At 38.1% G+C, this 23,809-nt stretch overlaps 1 protein-coding gene across 8 annotated transcripts in view; it reads right to left on the bottom strand.

Moving 5' to 3' along the window:
• The window catches only part of PNLIPRP3 (pancreatic lipase related protein 3), a 79,761-nt gene that overhangs the window by 29,074 nt on the left and 26,878 nt on the right, over positions 1 to 23,809 (bottom strand). For 2 of the 8 annotated variants that reach the window (XM_057737328.1, XM_057737327.1), the window contains 7 exons: positions 21,650 to 21,769; positions 19,828 to 19,950; positions 16,534 to 16,652; positions 13,933 to 14,065; positions 11,980 to 12,091; positions 9,481 to 9,648; positions 2,781 to 9,208 (listed from right to left, as the gene is read on the bottom strand). In XM_057737328.1, the coding sequence (XP_057593311.1) occupies positions 9,145 to 9,208; positions 9,481 to 9,648; positions 11,980 to 12,091; positions 13,933 to 14,065; positions 16,534 to 16,652; positions 19,828 to 19,950; positions 21,650 to 21,769 (839 nt within the window). In that variant the 3' untranslated portion in view covers positions 2,781 to 9,144. Of the gene's footprint in view, positions 1 to 2,780; positions 9,209 to 9,480; positions 9,649 to 11,979; positions 12,092 to 13,932; positions 14,066 to 16,533; positions 16,653 to 19,827; positions 19,951 to 21,649; positions 21,770 to 23,809 lie in introns of those variants that run through there. The other 6 variants (XR_009054025.1, XR_009054027.1, XR_009054023.1 and 3 more) reach the window with 6 other exon arrangements.

Consider the following 23,809-nt stretch of genomic DNA (forward strand, 5'->3'; position numbering starts at 1 on the left):
TATCCACTAAATATCCATACTGAAATGGCCCCTCCTCTTATCTCACAGCATACTTAAAAAAAATCAATTCCTTGGTATTAAAAATAAAACACTAAAGCTTTTATTAGATAATACAGGAGCTTATCTGCACAAATTTGAAGTAGTAAAGGATTTCTTAATAAGAACATTAAAAATATAATCAAGAGGAAGATTGATAGATTGAACTTAAAATGGATTAAAGTCAAGAACTTCTCTTTATCAAAAGACACTATTAAGAAAACAAAACAGGCAAAGGCAAGCCACAGACAAGATGGTATTAGTAATATGTATATCCAGCAAAGGACTCATGTCCAGAATGCACATAAAAAAACCTCTTACAAATCAATGAGAAAAAGAGGGAAAGATAGAGAAACCAATAATGGGCATAAATGTTTAATAATCTCAAAGGAGGATATGTAAATGCCCGATAAGGACATGAAAAGATGCTTTCTGTATCATTTGTCATCATACAAATTCAAATTAAAACCAGTATGAGATATCAGCACACACTCACTAGAATGGCTAAATTACAAGGACTGACAATACCAAGTGTGTAAGGATGTGGGGGCAAAAAGAACTCTCAACAATGCTGATAGGAGTATGAATGGCTACACTCACCTGGAGAGAGCTTCCTGGCAGTTCCTAGCAAAGCGGAGCATGTGCCCACTTCATGAATCTGCAAGTCCATTCCTTGGTTTATAGTCAAAATAATGCATGCAGAATATACGTTCAAAACACTCATGTATACAAAAATGTTCATAGAAGCATTATTTATAATAGCTTCAAACTAGAAACAACCTAAGTGTCTACCAACCATAGAATGGATAAATTGTCATGCAAAAGAATTCTACACAGCACTGAAAAAGAGCCAACTATTGCTATTTGCAACAATCTCATAGACATAACGTTGACCAAACTAAGAACGAATAGATGCTGTATGATTCCATTTATGTCAAATTAAGAAAAACAAGCAAAACTAACCTATGATAATAGAAATTAGAATAGTGGTTACCTATGGGTGAGATTGGCACAAAGGAGATTTCTGTAACGTCACTGATGTTCTTTTAAAAAAAAAAAAGTACATAGGCATATTTACTTTGAAAAAATACACTGAGCTGTAAATTTATGATTGCGCACTTTCTTGTATGTTTGTAATACTACAATAGAAAGAAATTTAAATGAAAGCAAACATTGAAGTCCCTCTCCTGGGGGCTTCCATCTTATACAGTGGCCTGGGTTACACTCTCTTTACAAACATGTGATTCACCCACCGGCCCCATTTATCCTCCTTCTAACCTCCCCATTAGTGTGGCAGCCCAGTGGTCAATGGAGTGAACAAGGAAATGATATAAAGTGTGAGGATTAAAGATGCAGAGAACCCCTACAAACATGAGTCACTTCAATAACAAGAGCTATAAAGAGATGGCAGGGTTTTGCCCCATTCAATACAAGAAGTATCAGCACCTTGAAGATTCATTAATCATAAAATTTTTCTATCGTTTCATAAAATAGAAATTCGTCTAACTTTGAAATCAGTTGTCATAGAGCTACCTATTGTCTGTCCTTTTGCTTTGGGGAGTAATCTAAATTTAATGTGAAGAGTTGTTATAGAAACTTACCACGTCAAATGTTGCCCTATAAAAAAACTAATCCAGGTAGTTATTTAACCCTGTGACATTCAAGTTACCATATCTCTTTTTATCTTTCTATTTTCCCCATAACACTCTATACATACAACCAATGTTATATTTTGGATGAATTGGTGCATTGGTGTGTTAAAGCTGAATCAATAATTGGTGAAATTCTGTTTAAAAAAATCAACTTTGTTGCTGGACTAAAATGCTTTTGTCACTTTTTAAAAACAAAACTGACTGGTTAGTTGTGTTAAATTGACTTGTGGACAGAGCTTAAATGTTGTGCTCACACACTGTCGGCTGCTGTTCAACCAAGGGGAAAGTTCAGTCTCTGGAGAGAAAGATCTTTATTGATTACTACAATTACAACAGCAATTACACTGTAACAGAGGCTAGTGAGTAAGACCTCTAAGTTCTTATATAACCTGATGACAGATGCCTGAAGAACACCCACAACGTGTGCCCATTCTGCTCCCACACACCAGACATTCTGTGAAGTTAGACCATCACTATTACAGTTAGGGCTCACCTTCTCGGTTCCACAGGCGCAGTCCCTGTCCCACCTGAAACGTGTGCTGGGGGAAAGAAACAGCAAACCAGCAAAGAGTCCAGGACCCCAACCTTCTCCTTCTTTACCCACGTAATTCATACATTTGGTGAACAAAATTTCCTCTGTTTTATATAACCCAGTGCACACTGTTCCTCCAAGAGCAGCAATTCAATGGTCAGGGGAGGTTTTTTTTTTTTTTTTTTTTTTGTGTGTGTGTGTGTTAATAATATTTATTTATTTATTTATTTATTTATTTATTTATTTATTTATTCAGGGGAGGTTTTAAAAATGATATTCTACCTTTACATATGTTGTTATTCTTAAATTTTAAGATTGGTTCCAAAGCAGAATTTGGAGTGAACTTAACCAGAGCAATATATTGAGATCCTGAGAACTAAAAATTTCACTGCAGATAGCACCAAGGTTTGATTCATGAAAAAAGCATACAATGTTGTACAGTGGTTTGTTGATGATTAAGCTGTCACTGGATGACAATATGCTCATTCTTCCACTAGAGGGCAGCTTAATAAATAATATATTAACAAGTAAGCAAGGCTTTCCACAATAAAAAGACAAAATCAAACTTAAAACATGAATTTATTAGGGAAAATCAGTGTACATCATAGAAACATCTAGATACCTAATGAGAGCATTACATGGTTGGGAAGCATTATGAACACACCAGAAAATCCAAATTTTATTTTTAACTGATTGATTCAGCCATCTATCCACTTATTCATGTATACATACCCTCACCTAATTAGCTGAAGGATTTCAGAATGGGAAAGCAATCCCAGAAATCATAATCATGATCTTTGTTTTATAAGTGGACACACTGAGGCTCAAAGCCAAATTATTTGCCTGTGAATTGATTCTGGAATCAGAAACAGACCTCCAATTCACAATTCCATGCTCTACATTTACTACATTAAATTTTAAGATATTTTGAAAGTTCAAAAAGAAATAACCCTCTGTTTCTGAGATCTCTGAAAACATCGTCTGCATTGTTCATACAAAGTAGTAAATGTCCCATATTCCATTTGTTTTCTGAAGTTTTCTTTTTCCAAGTTGTGTGTTTTGGACTCCTTGGGCCTGTCTCTCTCTTTGTGATAACCAATAGAATTACATTTTCTGCACTTGAAAATCCACAAGCCTTCATAAGTGCTGGTAAAAGAAACCTCTGCAAGTAATACAGGGGAAATGTTGCATTTTCCCCTGTAGCTTTGGAGAAAAAGCAAATGGCATTGTGTATAATGAAAATGTTAGTAAAACACGTGGACTTTAGATGGTGATGTTATATCCTGTGAAAGTAACCCTCATCATGTAAAAGGTCTAATTCTGATTGGTCGACTTAAAAATGTTTTGTTGTGGAGATAAAATTTAAATTCCTTTCTGCTTTCCAGAAGCTACAAGTGTGGAATTGTAAGCCAGAAGGGAATCACTAACACTTTTCATTTTAAGCCAGAAGGGAATCTTCTAACACTTCCTTTTTCTCACTCTTGCATGTGGTATTATGATTTGAACAGAATTCTTATTTAACCAAAGAGCTGGAGGGTGTCATCTCATATTAATGAAGAGCATCCAGAGGCATCAGCTTCCGCCCACAGAGGCATCACCTGCTCTTCAAGGTAAAGGTCCAGAAAAAATGGTGTTTCCTTTACTTTTAAGTTGGCATTCTCATCTCCACACATACATTTCTACCCTTAAGTTATTTTAAATGTTAGGTTTGCTGTGGTTATTCCTAAATGATGGATTGAAGCTTGGTAATTGCATCTGTCTTCATGATCCATGGGCATTGTTCTGCAGTTGACTCTGTTAGGACCACTGGACTGTGTCTTAGAAGAGCCCGAGATGAATGGATTAGTCATGCTCTGGTTGGCGTAATCCTAAATCTATTGGGCATGGCCTTTGCTTCCTCTTCCTGGGACCCTCAAGGAAATTATTGCTTCTCTGGCCACAGCTGACAGTCAATAGATCCTTGATGGATAGATTTATGTGTGAATGTTTGAGCGAAATGCCAGTTCTGTTTCTCCAGGACCACAGGTACTGGAAAAATAAAGTACACTGAGTTCCAAAATGGAATCACTTAAAACAATGTATATGATAACCACAGAATTCAGAAATGAAAACCTACTGCTCTTTTTCTTTATCATCATTGCTTTTATAGGAGATCAATCAATGATGGGTAAAGGTGTAAGAGTAATTGAGTAAGCTGGTTCTTTTCTAAGCCACTCTCACCCCTGTGCCCGCTTCTATCACAGTTCTTGTCATGATGTATTATAATCAAGGATTTACTTTCCTGTGTCCTCTGCAATGCTATGTATTCCTCAAGAGCAAGGGCTATCTCTTGTTTTTCATATAACCTCATGACCTAGCACAATGCCTGGCACATAAGGGTAACTCAATAAATGTTTTTTAAATGAATGAATGAAAAAAAACAGCCTACGAAAAGAAATGAAAGATATATGACTATGTAAAGGTTAAATGTTTGCAAAACTCAAACTTTGGAAATAGACTGTATAAGGGAGAAAACATTTACCAAAAATCTTTGGCCCAGTCTACACAGACATTCTCTCATATTGGAGTGAAATCTAGTGGAAAGACTCCACTCTCCTGAGTATAAGACTTAAATCATTTAGAGCAGAACTCTTAGAGAATCATGTGTAAAACAAAGAAGGCCATCTGGTATCATAAGTATGTATTTGGGGGAAAAAATAACACAACATAATACAAAGCACACCTATCATTTTTATTGCATAATCTGCAGAAAGTAAAGATTTATGAAATATTTTTGGCCAGAGGGTATACGAAAAAAGATGGATTTTCCCAAGTGGAGGAGTAAAGACCCCAGGAGGGACATGAGACTTTTATGTTTATCTAACATGAGTTTAGGTTTTAAAAGGCTGGGAAACAATAACTTGGCATAAATTATACTTCTGTTCCCGAGGTCCTCTGCTTATTCTGAAGAGCTGCAGAGTCAACAAAACCTGAGGGCTCTGTTAAGAAGGGTAATTTCTATTATTCACTCTGATCTGAGCAGCCTGGGGAAACAGACACACAATTCAACCAGATATCTGGATTTTCCTTAACTTCTGCAGGAGCATTTATGATCCACGTCCTTTAGCCATAGGCATAGTGCTGAGTTCAATGCCTCTTCCATAACTGGATCTTTACACAATTTGCCCCTTTCCTCCAATTCCTTTGGAGCACAAACCCTTGTAAACCTTCTTCAAGTCACCTTTCTCTGCCTGCCATTTAGCAACTAGATTTGAAGCCAGTCAATATTTTATTTTACCTACAACTCTAACTGGTATAGCCCTTTCAAATTTATAAAGTGCTAGTATATACATAATCCTTTGAATGAATTAAAGATCACCAGTTAACTTGAGAGCTGTAAGTAAGGTGCAGAAATTATCGATCTTGCATGGAGGGGGACAATCCCCACTGCCTAGCAGACAAGAACCTGAATCCCATCAAGTGTCCCGACCTAAGTACTAGTTTACAGGAAATACACGGGAGAGAGGAATGTACTAAATGATACCAAGGGGATCCCATCTTTACAGGACAAATAACCTGATTAATTTAACAACTGGTGTGGAAAAGCGGGGAGGGGAAACATTGACAAAAAGAGACTCAGGGATATGTTTAATCATATGCAATCTGTGGATCTTGCTTGGATCCCAATTTAAACAAACCAACTGCCGAAAGACCTTTTTCAGACAATCTGGGAAATTTAAAAACAACTTGAATATAAGATGACATTAAGGAACTATGGTTAATTCTTTTAGTTAATCTTAAGTTCATTTAAAAATTATTGTTAATTTTAATAAAATAGATATTATAGTTATGTTCAAGAAATTTATTGTTTAGAGATTCATACTGATGTTTAAATGGGAGTGATGGTATTACATCTAGGATCTGGTTTAAAATAATCTAGCAAAAACAAACAAAACAAACACAGGGAGTGTGTGTTTTTGTACACACTCATAACAAAGAATTGGCAAAATCTGAAAATCATTTAACTCGCTGACAAGTACTTGGGAGTTTTACTTAACCAATTTCTCTGCTGTTGTGAATATCTGAAAATTTCTACAGTAAAAAGTAAAAATATATATATTTTTTAATTTTAAAAGGAAAGAGCAGGAGGGAGTTGAGAGCAGTGCTGAATTCTGTTGAGGGATGGAACAAATGAATAAAATTTCCCATTCAACTTCGTACTTGGCAGTCACTGGAAATCTGAGTGTGAGCTGTTTTCAGGTCAGATGGGACTAAAGGGGAAAACAAGGTTGAGAATGACTTTTTTCCCCTCAATGGGAGAGACTCAGACTTTAAAAAATCTAAAGCAATGAGAGCTTAAATGTGCAAAGGAAAAAAATGTAACCAATAGGATAGGATTCCCAAGAAAGCTGGAGAGAGTGAAATCCAATGCACAGAGGTAGGCACTGGCCTTGGATGGGAGAAGGGGCAGCTTCCCTATTAGAAAGAAAAAGGATAGAATGGATGCAGATGTAGGTAATTGATATGTCTGGATTAAAAAGAGGAGAAATTTGCTCTCTGATGACCTCCGTTTTGTGTATAAAGTAGGTGGAGAGTTTGGGGTAAAAGCTGTTAAAAAGCGAAAAACAAACAAAAAACCCCAAACAGGTAGAATTTCGGGACAGGGTTGATGACTACCTTAGAGTTACACGTGTCCTCTCTGAGATGTGACAATCCCAGTAGCCCTCAATTATTTGCGTGTTGGCCTAGACAAAGAGGAACACGAGGTGTGCTCAGGTTGAGGTTTTGCCCAACAGGATACAAAAAAAGGGAGTTTAGGGTGTTAATAGGCATTATTACTAAACTATCATGCAACTTAAGCTGGGTATGAAAGGAAATGTGTTGGTGGGTTGCAAGGAACTCGAAAAGTAATGGAACAGAAGTTGCAAGGAGGTCTGAGAAGTTCACTCCATCAGCCTGAAGGGGAAGCAGCTGTGGTCCAAGAGGGGGACGGTCCCACGTGCAAGTTTAGAGGAGAGCGTTTGGGAGTATTGTGATGATGATGCATGAGTGTGAATCGCTGGCAATGCGCAGTGGAAGAAGTGATGGCTAATGGGATTGGAAGTCACTTTTTGGCATTAAGGGCAGTTCACTTAAGAAGCAGAAGAATTTCCTAACAGTCTTCACCCCAAATACTCTGCTATAGTAATACAGGGCACTCAGAGAGAAAGGGCATCATTTTTTTTAAAGAGCTTCCCTAGGAAGCAATACACACAGAAAATAACGTTGTCACTTCAAACTTTCAGATCTTCCTGGATAGCTCACGCACTATTTTTCATACTCACGACATTCTTATAATGCAAAAAAGGGGACAGGTAGTGAGAAAAATGGGACAGAAAGTCTATAGTTGATTAAAATAGGGTTCCTAGAAGTTAATTGACTCCAATTTGTCTTTTCAAGCTTAGAAAGAGCCAGTCCAGAGACCCCTTGAACAAGGAAGCAGGCCAGGACACACAGAGCCTAGTGCTGCATCCTGGCTCACAATTCTTCCTCCCAGTTGGCAAGCCCCTCCTGAAAGGAAGAAAGGCTGAGCAGACAGCAGTGCAGGCTCAGGGCAGCTGCTCTCACAGCAGGTTTCTGTCCCCCAGAGCCATGAAGCCGACCGCACTACCAGGTTGCTCAGGAGCACTGGGGCTGCGACACACTCAGTAGGGTTCAGACACTTCGGCCGGGGCTGTTCTTGACCACCCAGTGCCTGGGCTGGCGTGGGCCTCGGGCCGATATGGCACCAGGGAATTAGGATGCTCAGCTGGATCAGGCCAAACACATCCTCATCTCCTCTCCTCCTTCCACCAAGCCTTGCTCTCCAGTCAACCTTCTATCTCCTCCTTGCTCAATGGGAAGGTCACCCCACTTTGTTCTCTGCTTTCTGCCACAACTCAAGTTCACATACACCCATGGGTCTCTTCCCAAGGTTCAGTTGGCAGCAAGGCACCAAGGAGAATCAAGAAGCCCTCTGCAGAGTATCTGTCATCATTTCTTTTCAGCAGTATTTATAGCACAGTGCTATAGGCCAACCACTGAGCCCAGTGATAGAAAACAGAGCAATTGAAAACACTCATCTTTTATATTCACTGGATGAGGACAACTGAATTAGACGAAATTGAGGCAGAATAAAAGAAAAAGCACTAATGACATTTAAATATTACAATACTGTTATTATAAACACAAGTGCTTTAGAAATGAAATGCTGCCTTTAGGCTAAATACAAATTTGCAACAGGACCTTCAAGACCCAGGGAGGTGAGTAATTCCATGGTAGGGGGCTTCTAGAAAAAGGGGATGATGATCCTGAGGGACCATTTCTAATTGATACACACATCACAGATAGGCTCCAAGATCTCTGTTATCTCACACATACCCTGAAGACCATGGAACACCTTGGAAATAATAATGGGCTTTCATTAGTTTTCATTATTAATCGATAGATGTATCAAACCACAGGGTTATCATCTACTATACATCATGAGCTATAGACATAATCTGTCTTAGTAAGATTTAACAGCTTAGTAAATATTCTTCAAATCATTTTAGAACAATGAGTATTCCACCTGGAAATACTCTAAATGTACTTCAAACATTCAACCAGACAGAGGCTCATTTTCACTGATGAGTTTACACCACTTGTAACACCTCCTCTTATTCAGGGAAACTCCAACACAGCTCTATTTTGTCACTGATACCCAGGATCCTATAGATCGTAATACTGTACCCTGTCCCAGGGCTCAGTCTGGTTTTAAGGGACATATAAAAGCTTGTCAATAAGAAAAACATTCTATACAGAAAAAAGGCAACTATACCTTTCTATCTCATTTACAAGGGCCAAGTTTGGTCTGGATACCAGCTGGAAGGAGATTAATTTTTCCATTGCTCCCAATAAATAAATCCATCAAGCTTATATCTGGGATTAGCATGATTTCAGGATCTGGGCAATATTAGGTCCTACAATGTTCTGGCTACAGAAGGTAGATCTGAAAAATTTAAAGGAGAAAAAAGAAGATATTAATATGATTCCAGGGTGGGTGGGGTAGAGGACATAGGTAGACTTCTAATTTAATGAGCAGTTATTATTTTATAAACACTTTCACAGGTATAGTATTAGTTTCTTAAATAACTTTAATTGCAAACTTTTAAGGGGCACAAGTTCTTATATTATTTTCAAATTTCAAATTATATGGGTTTTAAATGTCACTTACAAAGCTTAAACTATGTTTTAAAATGCAAAGGAAAAAGTAAGACTTACTCAGATCCATATTTTCCAGATGTATCCATCACCATTTCTGCTCCCAACTTATTCTGAGAATGTTCAAATGAGAGTTCTTTCCAAAAGAACTCAATACTTGTAATGTTTCCAACATTAATGTCTGCATCAATTAAATTTGTATAAGTCATGCCTGGCTTCAGTGTTCCACTGTAAACAAAACAATAAGACTCATAAGCTTGCACTGGGTATTCACAATGTTAAAGCTGAAGACAACATCTGTGTGTACCATGGAAGAGAAAGTTTCATTTCCTGGCATTTGCTTATAGGAGATTTATTCTTTCCATTCACACTGGTCAACCCCTCAGAATAGCATGATTCTGAAGCTTGAAAAAAGGGTGAGGTAAATGGGAAGCTTGACTAGGTGACTTTTAGGGGATGAGTTCTCCATAATGAAAGATCTGGTTCTGGCTTTGTGGTATTAGAAATTAGATTTTACTGACACCAATGATCAAACCATCAATGATAGACTAAATTCACACAAAACTCATATAAAAACTAGAAGCCTGTTTATCAGCTCACAATGGTGAAATGCTTCCCTTTTATTAACCAAAATGTTCTCCTAAACTTCTTCACCTGTATAAAAAGAACTGAGTAACCAACGTAATGATAAAAAAAGATGTTTTGGTGACTGTGGAAATAGAGCAGAGAGACGTGGATTATCTTGAGATATAAGGCATATTTTATGCAAGCCAAAATTAGACCAGATGAGATTTCTTTCTTCCTGCTATTTCTTTATTCCTTTGTTAATGTATTGTCTGTCTCCTCTAACTGGAAGATAAGCTCCATGAGAGTAGGACCTGTGTCTGTTTCCCCAGCAGTTAGAACAATTGCTGGTGTAAAACAGGCATTTAAATGTTTGTTGAATGCATGAATGAACGTTGCTATTCCTAGGGCCTGTCTTATTCCATTTACAGGTAGAATTAATTGATTTAATTACCACAAGACAAATTTTCCTCCAGGTTATTAGGGGTTAATTTCCCTGTTGGTCCAGGAACTGCCTTCACTCAGTGCACACACAGTGCAGCCCTTCATGACAGTGTCATTGGAAACCCAAATAACCAAAATATAATCTACAGTGACTCCACGCTCTTAAAGCCTGACTGAAGAGTGGGGATAGGCTAGCGTACAAATCGATTTAGCTGACTTCATTTCAAGATGAGACATCTACTGTAGACCTGAAATGCTTAATTATTCTTAAAAAAGAGGATTGGATAACTATGCAAAGACATTACAAATAGCTTCTTTAGACATTAGCAAAAGAAGTAGAGAGATGTCACAACATTCTCACAAATCTTAGAAAGAGCAAGAGCCGCACCTTTCTCCCCATCCGCCCCAGATCAGCTGCCTTTGTGCGGGACACAAACCCCACTGCCTTAGGCAGAGCGTGTGTTGTGGGCCTCAGAGCCACAGACACAAGATTGTGTTGAACTATTCTCAGAGGAATAGTTTAATGGAGACATGAAGAGCAAGTGGATATGAGACCTGCTAACACAGGGTAGGGTATTTGGAACAGGGAACATCATGCATAAAGTCAGGAAGGGAGGAAAGGGCGGGATCTATTTAATGCAGGGCAGTGGAATCAGGATAACATGACAGAGCTGAAGATGAATGAAGCTAGAAGTCACGGGCTGCAGCCTGTGCGTGAACCAAGATCCAGACAATCGCTGACTGAACCCATCTTTCCAGGCTGCTGCACCAAGGCAAGGTGATGAGCACCAGTGCTGCCAGAGTGATGAATCTGATGCAGCCCTCAACTGACAACCGCAAAATCTCTGCTTTCTGTGCTTCTGCCCAGTATTTGAAGATGCTGCAAATCACAGAGGCAAAGCATCTAATCCGTTCATCAGTTTGCAAAATGGTGACATCTAATTAGTATGTACGATGCTAATTCTGAAATGAATTGCAGAATTAAGCGATGAAAGTAAAAGATGTAATACAAAAATCCTAAGGCTGATCAAATAAAAGATTAAGGAAAACTCAAGATAAAAGGGGACTTTCGCCCAACATGCGCAGTGAATGTCTCTACTGAATTATTCTTACTTTTGACTGTCCTAACATATACCATATATCTGTGGGTACTACTCAGAGAGCTTACTGGAAATTTGGCAATTCATATAAATGTCTTATTTCATATGGAATCTATAAAAATAAAGAGATCTGCCCAAATTTTTATAACATTAGTGGACTGGATTAAAAATATATCTTGTTCCCTGTCAATTTTTTCCTACTTGCTTTATTATTTAATCTGTATTTTCATGTATCATTTCCTAACATTTTCTGTTTGTAGCTGGAACTGTGGAGAAAATTGATATTATGATTTATATTTTATATTTGGAAAATATAAAGTAAAAAGAAAAGTTAACTATAACATGATAGCTGGCGGTATTGTAGGAAAACAAGAGACTGAGCCTTACTGAGCCAGATGAACTGAGAACTGAGTACAGCACTGTTACCTTTCAGGTCCTGGACCTTGCCTACCTGACAACCCTGAACTCCCCCATCTTCCCAGTCGTTCCACCTACACGGAGATATATGCTTCCTTGAGTGACGTTGTTTCCATCAAGTTTCACAGACAATTTATGCCTCCAACCTGGAAATAAAGAAAAAAGAGAAAGAGAAAGAAGGATTAAAAACATGTGGAAAGCATGACATCCTGGCTACTTTAATGTAAAGACAACTTTCAGGGTTAAAGTGGGACAGGGCTATTCATGTTCATGAGAAAAATACAATTTTATATAGCTTGAGTGAATTCGGTGAGAAGTTATATTTTAAAAAACATATAAACATTCATATTTTGGTTTTGTAAATGTAAATAGTTTAATAATATTTTTAAATAAAATTCTTTAGTTTTCCAGACATTTTTATGACTTAAAAAAATGTGTGTCCTTTCACCCATTAAATTTGTATTCTGCGGTGTGTATGCTTTCTGCAGCCAAGTTTTAATTTGCCATAGTTTGAAGACTAACCCAGAAAAATAATCTAGAAAAACTATTGAGCAAGAAGGTCTGTGCTTTTAAAATGACTTAGAGGCAAAGTGAATTGTCCCTTCCTCTCCTGCAGGGCTATGTGCTAGGAATGCCCAGTTATTATAGGTCTGGGTCAGCACAAAGCCTGCCAATAGGGTAAATTCCTTGCAAATGGTTAAGTGTAACTTAAAAAAAAAAAAAATCTAGAGCTAAACAGATCTTTCTTTCTGAATTCTGAAATTGTTGTATGCTTAATAACACAGAAAAAATGCAATTCTTCATAAAATTGTTTGAAAAGCATCTGAAAGAGGAAAAAAGGTTAATCATTGCCAAAGAGCTCCCTTTCCTCCTTGCCCATTCCACTGCAATTTGGCTCTCACTGTCACCTCTCCACTGAAATCCCAAACTTATTAATGATGGAAGTGGTGCCTCATCCCAAGAGCCCCTTTGGGCCCCTGTCTCATTTGACCTTTTAGCATATTTGGTGCAGTGAATGCATCCTCCCTTCCTCATCATCTTCCTTTCCTTGGCTCCCACACAGCTTTATCTTTTCTCTCTCTACCCGTTTTTCAGTCTCTGTCACAGGGGCCTCTTTCTCTGCTCTCTTTCTTCTCATTTGACACACCCTTCTCGGGTAATTACATCGTCCACTTTCATAGTTTAGATTACTGCCTAAACACTTAAATCTGTAACTGCAGACCACAGCGATCTCCAGAGGCTGAGACCCATATCTAACTGCACACACCCAAGTCCTAACAGCATCTCAGATCTAACGCGTTAGAAACTGAGCCCATCAACCTACTCCAAACCAGCCTCTCTGCTTGTGTTACCAAGTTCAGCAAGCGGCATGTCATCCACCCAGCTAGAATCATCCTTGACTGCTCCATTTTCTGCATCCCTCAAATCCATTCACCCAGCTCCTTTTTCTTCTACCTGCCCAAAGATAAAGCCCAAACTTCCCACATGAAGCACTCTTTCATTATTTTACCTCTCCCACTTCGTCTCAGGTTACCTGCCTCGTGGTCTCTACAATCCCTGCAGGGGAATCTTCTTTTGGTGGTTCCAGCTCTCTCTTATCTCCAGGCATTTTCATGTGCAGTTCCTTCTGCCTGGAACACTCCGTCTCCTTCTCCCTCTTACTTACTTTCCAGGAGTCAGCTTGGAAATCACCTTCCCTCAGAAGGCTTCCCTGACCTGGTTGCAGAAGTTCCTGCTTTGCGCATCTCCCAACAGAAAGGTTATTACTCAGGATTGAAACTGAGTTTTGTTTTGTTTCTTGGTTTTTTGTTTTTTGTTTTTTTTCCTCCTGCCTGCCCCTTGGCCTAAATTCACCGTATTGTTCTTCACCACCTCCTCGGAGTCTGGCCCAATGCCTAGTTATTTAGTAGACACTCAGTAAAAACTGTTAAATTTTTAAAGATAAGTGCCTTAAAGCATTACAATGAAATTCAGCTACGATACTTACGGGCAAATGGGGGAAAAATCCCTGTGTTTAAAAAATAATATGGTCTATTAGGCTTCATTTTTTTGAGGTGAAATCTATCAGCAAAATGACCCATCACTGGACAGCCTTCCTTGGGACAATGGAAGCAATTTCCCTGATGACAGAAAATAGGAGGTAATTCGAAGTGTAATTAGAAATGTTGACCTTCAATAAATTCAGGATGTATTATTAAACTATAATAAATCTTTGGAATCTAAATAAAGTATATGCATTTAAAAAAGACTAAGTTGCCTAACAGACCATTCTGCCTGTTTACAAGAACAAAACATAATAAAACAAAAACAACTGAGGGAAAAGAAAAAGGGCCTGTTAGAAAAATGAGTAAATGATATGAATAGACAATCCACAGAAGAGGAAACTCAAATAGTCAATACTATGTAAAAAGATGCTCAATCTTACTAGTTGTCAGGAATGTGCTAATTAAAGCAACATATAATTTCATACTCAGCAGATCTGCAAAAATTAAGACAATTAGCAATACCAAGTATTGGTAAGACATGGAGTGGGGAATTCTCATTTGCTTCTTATGGGAATATAAATTAACAGACATTGCAGACAGACATTTGGTAATGTATAATAAAGATGGAAATTCACATATGCTTTCACAATTTCACTTCTATTATATGTCATAAAGAAACTTCTACACAAGTACATAGGGAGATATACAAAGGTGTTTATTGCAGAATTGCTTTTAGTAGCAAAAGCTGCAAACAACCAAAATGCACATTAGTAGGGGAATGAATAAATAAATTGTGGCCGATTCCTACAAAATAAATACAATAGATCTATACACATTAATGTTGATCTTAAATTTATAAAATTTAATTTAAAAAATTCAGAAAGACACTTACAGTATGATACTATTTATATGATATATGTATATCGACTTGCTTCAAAGTCTGCCTTAGGGAAGGGCATGAAAGAAATATAAAGTACTTCAATTTTATCTGTATGTTTTAAAATCTAAAGCAAAACAACAAAAAATTAACTTTAAAAAATCTGGGTAGCAGTGTTGGAGTATTTGCTATTTTAGGTTTTGAACATTTAGATTTATAAACTACAGATACTTCGGCTAGGAGTATAGTAAAACATCCCACTTAAAACTCCATTTTTAATGAATAAAAATACTAACAAAATAATAAGGGCTCATATTTACTCAGTGCTTATCATGTGCAAGGCACTGTTTGAGGCACATTATATGCATTTAGGTCAATTAATCCTCACCAATTCCCTTATTATGATAATGCTTTTAGTCTCCTTATTTAGCAGATGAGGAAACTAAAGCCCAGAGAAGTAAACAATTTGTCCAATGTTGCATGTCTATCAAGTGATAGAGAAAGAAAGTGAATCAGACAGCCTGGCACTAAAACCCCTTCTTATTTTATTTTATTTTATTTATTTTAAAAAATTTCATCTCATTTTTTACGACTGTTGGGTAAAAGTACAATAAAGCATATCAAGGAAATTGACTTGATCCTCTCTAGTTTGTTGTCATAATTAGCATCCACGTGGCCTAGGAGCCTATGGTTCTCCAGTTTAGCAGATTGAACCCCTCTAACTCTGAATATATTGTGACTCTGTGACTCTGAGCACCTGCTTCCACCTGCCTTTGGTATAGTAAATGTTAGGATCCCTTTAGCCATTCAGAGCAGCATCTGGGGCTTGAAGGAGGTTTTGGGGAAGTGCCAGTGCTTCGCTGGCAAGCTTTCCAAGAACGGCAGTTCACCAGCCACGTTATGAGTAAGGACCAACTTGCTCAGGAAACTGAGAAGAAGGCCTGAGGGCTCACTCACCTTGCTCTGTAAAAGGAGGGAAATACTTATTCCTGTTCCAACACTGTACTTATTCACAAAATGCTATTACTTACAACACACTTCGGCTGGAAACCCCACACTTTTCAACCCTGATAAAACAGGATAGGTCTCTAAAGCACAAGCAGGAAAATATTTCCACTTCCCACTACAAAACAGATTTTCCTTCTCCTTTTCATAGTGATAACCAAATGAAAATATGTTCAGCTTGGATCTGGTACTATGTGCTTTATGACTCAAGCAAAATCAGATTTGGTATTTTATAATGTATTGATCTGCATGGAACTCCTGTGAGCTATCTATGCCTCAGTTCCGCTCTGTATAAATAATTAAAATTTAATAAAAATAACTTTCATGCTCCAAGTAAATAGTAACATGTTTGATTGTAGCTATTGATTGGTTCAGCCTTCTCGGGGCGTCTTTGAGGATGACATTTAAAATACATAACACACAAAAATTTTTGCCCTATTACATAGTAGCATCTAATTACTGCCTAACAAATGGCCAAAAACACAAAATTGGATATAATTCAAAAGAGCTGAAACAATCAGAACACAAATAGTTGGTTTAGTTATTTAAGCCCTCCAGCAACCCCAGCTACTGTTCAGGACTCAGCACAGAAAGAATCTATTATTTCCCAAAATGGCAGATGCATTTTTTGCACATACTCAATGCTCTAATTTTTAGTTGGCTGATCATGCTTCAAAAAATGACTTGCTAATTAAATTACACTGCAAAATGCTTTACTTACTGCTTCAAAAGATCTGTAGGATTTACAAGGATACGCAATAAATGCATCAGGATTGAGAATGCTTTCAGCATAAAAGCGATAACTTCGGGCATGGTTGCAAGCAAAGAAGGAAGACACTTCTGTGAAAACAATTTCCAATTAACCGATAGCAATGAACTGATTAACTGATAATTGACAGTATGAACCATTTCTTGGAAAAAGTAACTTTAAATGACAGTTTCTTGATTTGGGTCCGGGTCACCAGACCTTGTATGTAGGATTGGATATTGCACATTTACCAATATTACATTTTCTTGTACCAAAGAATTCTTTGTGTGACTCTAAAGGGACATTCAAGCATGGTAAATAAACAAATGCAAATGTAGGTGACCTTGCTCTGACACTAATATCCCCAACACTTTTCAGATCTCTGACATAAGCACTTAGAGCTTTAAGTATCACTGTGCACCCAGCATCTCCACCTTAGACAAATTAATTCTCTGTCTCCCTGTTTCTGCAGGAATAACCTAACTCCTTCCTATTCAATCATCAAACAGCTAGCAAGGTTAACCAGTGTACACCTTCAGCTGAGTTTTAAGGTGTGACACATTGAAGGTATTGTAAAGAATGCTACATACAAATTAGTTTTGTCATTGTCAGGCATAACACTACTGCCACTAGTAGGATTATTGCAATAACACAGAAAAGTTCAAAGTACATTTGTGCATTCTAAAGTTATCATAGCATTCCAATCATTTATGCTCTCTTTTCCTTACATAATAACGTTTTTATTCTTTGGTATGGACTGTTCTTTCAATGACCTACACAGCTTGGCTAATCTTTGAGAAACCAGATTTTGGTTTTAGTATATGTGATAAATCACTTATCTATAATAGTGGCCTCCAAAGAATCTCCAAAGAATCACTCCTTCCTAGGTCCTCATCCCTTTGCAATATCATGTTACTATTCTTCCCTTGAAGAGATGGAGCTTACTCTTCTTCTTCTTCTTTTTTTTTTTTTTTTTTTTTTTACCCTTCTGGGTTACAGGCTACTTTGGGGACTTCTTCAACCAACAGAATGTGGAGGAACTCACACTGTACAAGTTCCAGGGCCTTGGTCTTCAGAGACCGTCCAGCATCTACTCTTGCCCTCTTGGAAACCCAGCCTCCGTGTTAAGAAATTCAGGTTAATTGGCTGGGGAGAGAGGCTCTGAAGGATAACAGATCACCTAGAGAGGAGAGCTAGTACCAAGACCCCAGACATAGAAGGCCATCTTGGATGTTCCCACCCAGTTTAGCCCAGTCCAGCTCCCAGCTGGATGCAATCACACGCGTTCACCCAACGGACACATCGCAAAGCAGAATCTCGGCAAAACTCTGCCTGAATCTTGAGCCTCAGAGCCATGGGCAACAAAACCATTGTTCTCTTAAACCACTATAGTTCACTATGCACTAGATAACTGAGACAGCATAATTTCAGAAATGCAACATAGCAGAGATAAAGAATTGGCATCATTTTTTCAAAAAGAGGACCTCCCTTATATCAGGTTTCTTTACATACAGATTTATGAGTATATTCATTATTAATTAAGCGATTTAGACAAGATGTTCACTAGAATATAGGGAGCTATGAATTTTAAAAGTAAATGGTTTCTTAGTAATAAATATAATGTAAAATAGAATATCTTGAAGCTCAAAAGCCATCTAAAGACTTAACATGAATGATAAATGTGCTTTTAATCCAATAAAGTTGTAGGAATTATCTCAAAATGATAGCTTATGATAACTGTATGTTTTATTTGAATTCATTCTTTTACAGAATTTCAAGTGCTCAGTATATAACACTTAATATAGTTATGTAAAGGAGTCTGATGATCTATATTTTATCCTAATAGAACTAATTTTAAATCATAATATGGCAAATAATGAGAGAGATAAGTTTTATAATAGGCCTTTTTTGAATGAATTTTGCTTACCTGCACTAAGTAGAATTGGCTTTAATTCTCATTTTGAGTATCTGCGGTTTCACCAGTTTTTTTTTTTAAGTAGTCACTGCAAACATATTTCCAATTACATTTACTCTTTCAGAACAGATATTAAAACTTTGTAACTTATCTCTAGTGAAGAGGAAATTTGAGCTACTCTCAGTGTCATGATCTGTGTTATCTTTCCTCTACAACAGCCAAACAGAAGATAAAATAATCACATCATCTAGCTATTCTGACCACATGGGATCAGGTTATGGGATATTTAGAATCATCCAGATATTTATTATCATGTCTTCATACATTATATTACTGTGTATTATTATATATTATGCATGGTCTATTTCATTATTTACATGATGATATGTAGAGATAGGGAGGAATGGAACTCCCAAATAATAACTTTTTGGTGTCTTATAACTAAGTGCCTTATAGATATTATTATTATTATTGGAAACCACTATAAAAGGTTAAACACTATTTGTTTAATTTGTGATTAATTTAATTTGTGACTCAGAGTGATTCTGTTAAAAAGCAAGTCAAACCACATCACTCTTCTGCTCAAAATCCTCCCATGGCTCCTATTTCACTTGATTAAAAGTCTATAAGGCCCTGTATTATTGCCCTCTGTCCTGTTCCTTCTCTAACCTCATGTCCTACTACTCTCCTGCCTTTCACTTCACTTCAGCCACAATAGGCTCCTCACTGCCATGAACTTCACAGGCTCCTGCCCCAGGCCTTTTGTACTTGCTATTCATACCCTTCAGCCTGGGCTGCCGTTCCCCCAGGTATCTTCATGGCTAACTCCTTCAGGTCATCTTTTCAGTAAGGAGTTCCTGGCCACACTATCAAAAACCTCCTTCCCCTACGTCACCACCACTGTCACCATCACATCATATTCCCATTACATGCTTTGTTTTGTCTCTTAGCACTTATTCTAGTATTGTTTTTCTAGCAAATTAGACTATTAGCTCCATCAGGGAGACACTTCTGTCTTTTGTATGCATTCCTACATCTGCTATTCCTAGAATAATACCTGGCACACAGTAAGTACTCAGTATATATCTGTTGGGTGAATACAACCTCCTTGTTCATATTTAGTGAGCACAACCTGCTAGACGTTCTGTTAGACCCTGGGGCTACGAAGGTAACTAAGACGTTGACCCTGACCTTGCGGATCTCACAACTGGTGGGAGCTTCACGCTTGCAACTGTGTTAGGGGCTAACATATATTTTTAAATTATATTATATACAAAAGGATGTGGATTCTGGCCAAGCAGGGAGCTCAATGAATTTATAACAGCAGTCCTCATATTTTAGAAAGTATTTACCTTCCTTATAAAAATTGAGATCAAATTTAAATAAAGGTGAAATTAAATCTTCACATCCTGGCATGTGCTTCCCTCCATTTGGGTAAAAGTCAATGTGACCACAAGCATTAATAGTTCCAGCACCTGAAATTAAAAAAAAAAAACAAAAAAAAAAACAAGCAGGATAAATGCTTCTAAAATTCTCCTCCATGCTTCAATGTAGTTTTGGTTTGTGTTAAAAAATTACCAAGATCAGGTATTTCGTCTTGTGGAACTGAAAACCACAGCCACAGAAAGATAGAGAAAATGAAAAAGCAGAGGACATTGTACCAGATGAAGTGACAGGATAAAACCCCAGAAAAACAACTAAATGAAGAGGAGATAGGCACCCTTCCAGAAAAAGAATTCAGAATAATGATAGTGAAGATGATCCAGGACTTTGAAAAAAGACTGGATGCAAAGATCAAAAAGTTTACCAAAGACCTAGAAGAATTAAAGAGCAAACAAACAGAGATATGCAACACAATAACTGAAATGAAAAATACACTAGAAGGAACCAATAGCAGATTAACTGAGGCAGAAGGGTGAATACGTGACCTGGAAGACAGAATGGTGAAAATCCCTGATGCGGAAAAGAATAAGGAAAAAAGAATGAAAAGAACTGAAGACAGCCTAAGATACCTCTCGGACAATGTTAAACGCACCAACATTCGCATTATAGGGGTCCCAGAAGGAGAAGAGAGAGAGAAAGGGCCTGAGAAAATATTGGAAGAGATTATAGTTGGAAACTTCCCTAACATGGGAAAGGAAATAGCTCCCCAAGTCCAGGAAGCACAGAGAGTCCCAGGCAGGATAAACCCAAGGAGAAACACATCAAGACATATAGTAGTCAAACTGACAAACATTAAAGACAGAGAAATATTATTAAAAGCCACAAGGGAAAAACGACAAATAACATACAAGGGAACTCCCATCAGGTTAACAGCTGATTTCTCAGCAGAAACTCTGCAAGCCAGGAGGGAGTGCCAGGATATATTTAAAGTGATGAAAGGGAAGAACCTACAACCAAGAATGCTCTACCCAGCAAGGATCTCACTCAGATTCAACGGAGAAATCAAAAGCTTTACAGACAAGCAACAGCTAAGAGAATTCAGCACCACCAAACCAGCTCTACAACAAATGCTAAAGGAACTTCTCTAAGCGGGAAACATAAGAGAAGAAAAGGACCTACAAAAACAGAAACAAAACAATTAAGAAAATGGTAATAGGAACATACATATCGATAATTACCTTGAATGTAAACAGACTAAATGCACCAACCAGAAGACACAGACTGGCTGAATGGATACAAAAACAAGACCCATATATATGCTGTCTACAAGAGACCCACTTCAGACCTAGGCACACATACAAACTGAAAGTGAGGGGATGGAAAAAGATATTCCATGCAAATGAAAACCAAAAGAAAGCTCGAGTAGCAATACTCATATCAGATAAAATAGACTTTAAAATAAAAAATGTTACAAGAGACAAGAAAGGACGTTACATAAAGATCAAGGGATCCATCCAAGAAGAGGAGATAACAATTATAAATATATATGCACCCAGTATAGGAACACCTCAATACCTAAGGCAAAAGCTAACAACTATGAAAGAGGAAATGCAAGGCAGAAATAGAGACACAGATGTAGAGAAAATACACATGGACACCAAGTGGGGAAAGCGGGGAGGGTTGGAGGGGGATGAATTGGGAGATTGGGATACCAAATTGTACACTCTAAATATATGCTGCTTATTATTGTCTGTTAAAAAACAAAACAAAACAACAACAAAAAAAACTTACCAAGATCAAAGAGGAGGCGAACTGCATTTGTATGGATAACATCAACAAAGTTGGCATCTGAGGGGTCCAGCCTGACTTCATCTGGAGTGTTGTGGAAACCTGGCCCAGCTGGGTCCAACCCTAGGAAAAAGCATAATGTGTATTAGACTAAGACATACAAAAGTACATTGACAGTGTTGTTATTTTGGAAGGATAGATGGTGAAGGCAAGGTATTCTTTCTTATATGATTTCTGTAGGTCAAACACCACTCAGCATGAGGGACAGCTACATAAACTGTAGGGTCTGTTTACATTTATAAATGCAATACAGCAATGTCAGATTCCTAAACACAAGTGAGGCCATGTCTAGACAATGCCAAAACAGCTAACAAAGTCAGAAAAGTCAAAGTGGCTATTCTAGGGTCTGTGCATGGAATACCACACATACAAATAAGGTTATGGACTGCAGACCATCTTAAAAGCAACATTTGTATGTAAAAAAAATAAATATAAAAGATAAGAGCTCTGCAAAATGTAAATATGTATCTCAAAGCAACACAGTTAAAATAATAGAATCATGGTTCTTAAGCTAAGTCTTAGTTTCATTCATTATATTACAATCAAATGCTCAGGGAAGTGAAGGGACTTAACAAGGCCATCATATGTTAGATGCGAAATGGACCAGGAACCCTGCTGGCCAGACTCTCAAATGTCTACTAAAAAATGGTAAGATATCTAGGGTCTTTAAAATATTATGATCATTCACCTAACTCCTCATTTACATATTTGACAATTATTTATCAAGCACTTACTATGTGCCAGGAACAGGGTTCAGCACCCAGATACAAGGAGTGAGTAAGGTCTAGCCTTGTCCTCAAGGAGCTTTCTGTTTGGTGGGAAAGCACTGCAATGCAGTGTGCTCAATGCTGAGACAGGTGAGCACAGGTGTTATGTAAGTACAGAGAAGCAACATGTAACCCAGTTTTGGGAAACTAGGACATGCTTCTGCTGGAGATGAGAACTACAAGCAGAGATCTGAGGGAGTAGAAGATTCAGCCAGGGTGAAGATTGGGCAGTGGCATCCTGGGAAGAGGACAGAGAATATACTTGACCATCAGGTGACAGGGTTGACTGCGTTTGGGAAACTGTAGCTAACTTTCAAGGGCTGGTGCATAGAGTTTGGTGAAAGAAGAAGATAGCATTGTAAGCAGGAGCCAGATGTAACCTGAGCCACGATGAGTCTGGACATGACCTGGTTGTCGATGGGCAGCTCTTACAAGTTTGCAGAAGGGGAGATTTACGGTCAGATTTGTATTTTAGCAAAGTCTCTTTGCCGTTAAACAGAGGCTGGGTCTCAGAGTGGAGAGGACTCATTAAAGAGCTGCAGCTGACCCCCGGGAAAATGTGGCATGAGTGAGAAATGAATGTGTCACAGTTGTGGGGTGTGTATTACCTCAGCACAATAGCCCCTCACATGATTCAGTTTTTGCTTTTATTTTTCTGATTAATATAATCATGGAGAGAGAAATGATAGAATGAGTGAAGAGGGGACATAGGATAGAACCTTGAAGATCACCAATGAGTAAGGGAAGGTGAAAGAAAAGGAACCTGCAAGGGAGCCTGAAAAGGAGCTGTCAGACAAGAACAAAGACAACCAAGAAGATGCGGAACCACAGGTGCCAAGAGGAGAGGGGGTTCACCAGAGTGGGAGGGGTCAGCAGGTCAAATTCTGCAGAGGTGCCAAGGAAGGTAAAGATGGGAAAGGTCTGGGAGAATCCCACTAAAAAGCCCTTGGTGGTCTTAGCCAGAGTGGTTTGGCCAGAGGGCTGGGGAAGAAACCAGACTGCAGTGGGTTGAGGAGAGCATAGCCCTTAAGGAAATGTGACAACTTCATTTTGGAGGAGCTGGAATCTGAGGAGTGAGTTGGGCCAGGGCGTCAGTTAGAAAAGGCTGTGGTCTAAGAGGAACCAGCACGTGGCAGTGCTAATAGACAGCTGAGGAAAAGGGCTTGACAAGAGGTGAGAAAAAGAAGACAAATGACAGGTCCCCAAAGCAGACAAGGAACTCAGAGCACAGGTAGAAAGATAAAATTAGACAGGAGGTCAATGAAGTAAATCAACATGCATCCAAACACAATGTCCAAGCTTAAAAGAAAGATGCAAAAGCATCTGTCTCACAATT

The sequence above is a fragment of the Hippopotamus amphibius genome, chromosome 5 (genome assembly GCF_030028045.1).
Source record: "Hippopotamus amphibius kiboko isolate mHipAmp2 chromosome 5, mHipAmp2.hap2, whole genome shotgun sequence".
NCBI classification, from domain to species: Eukaryota; Metazoa; Chordata; class Mammalia; order Artiodactyla; family Hippopotamidae; genus Hippopotamus; species Hippopotamus amphibius.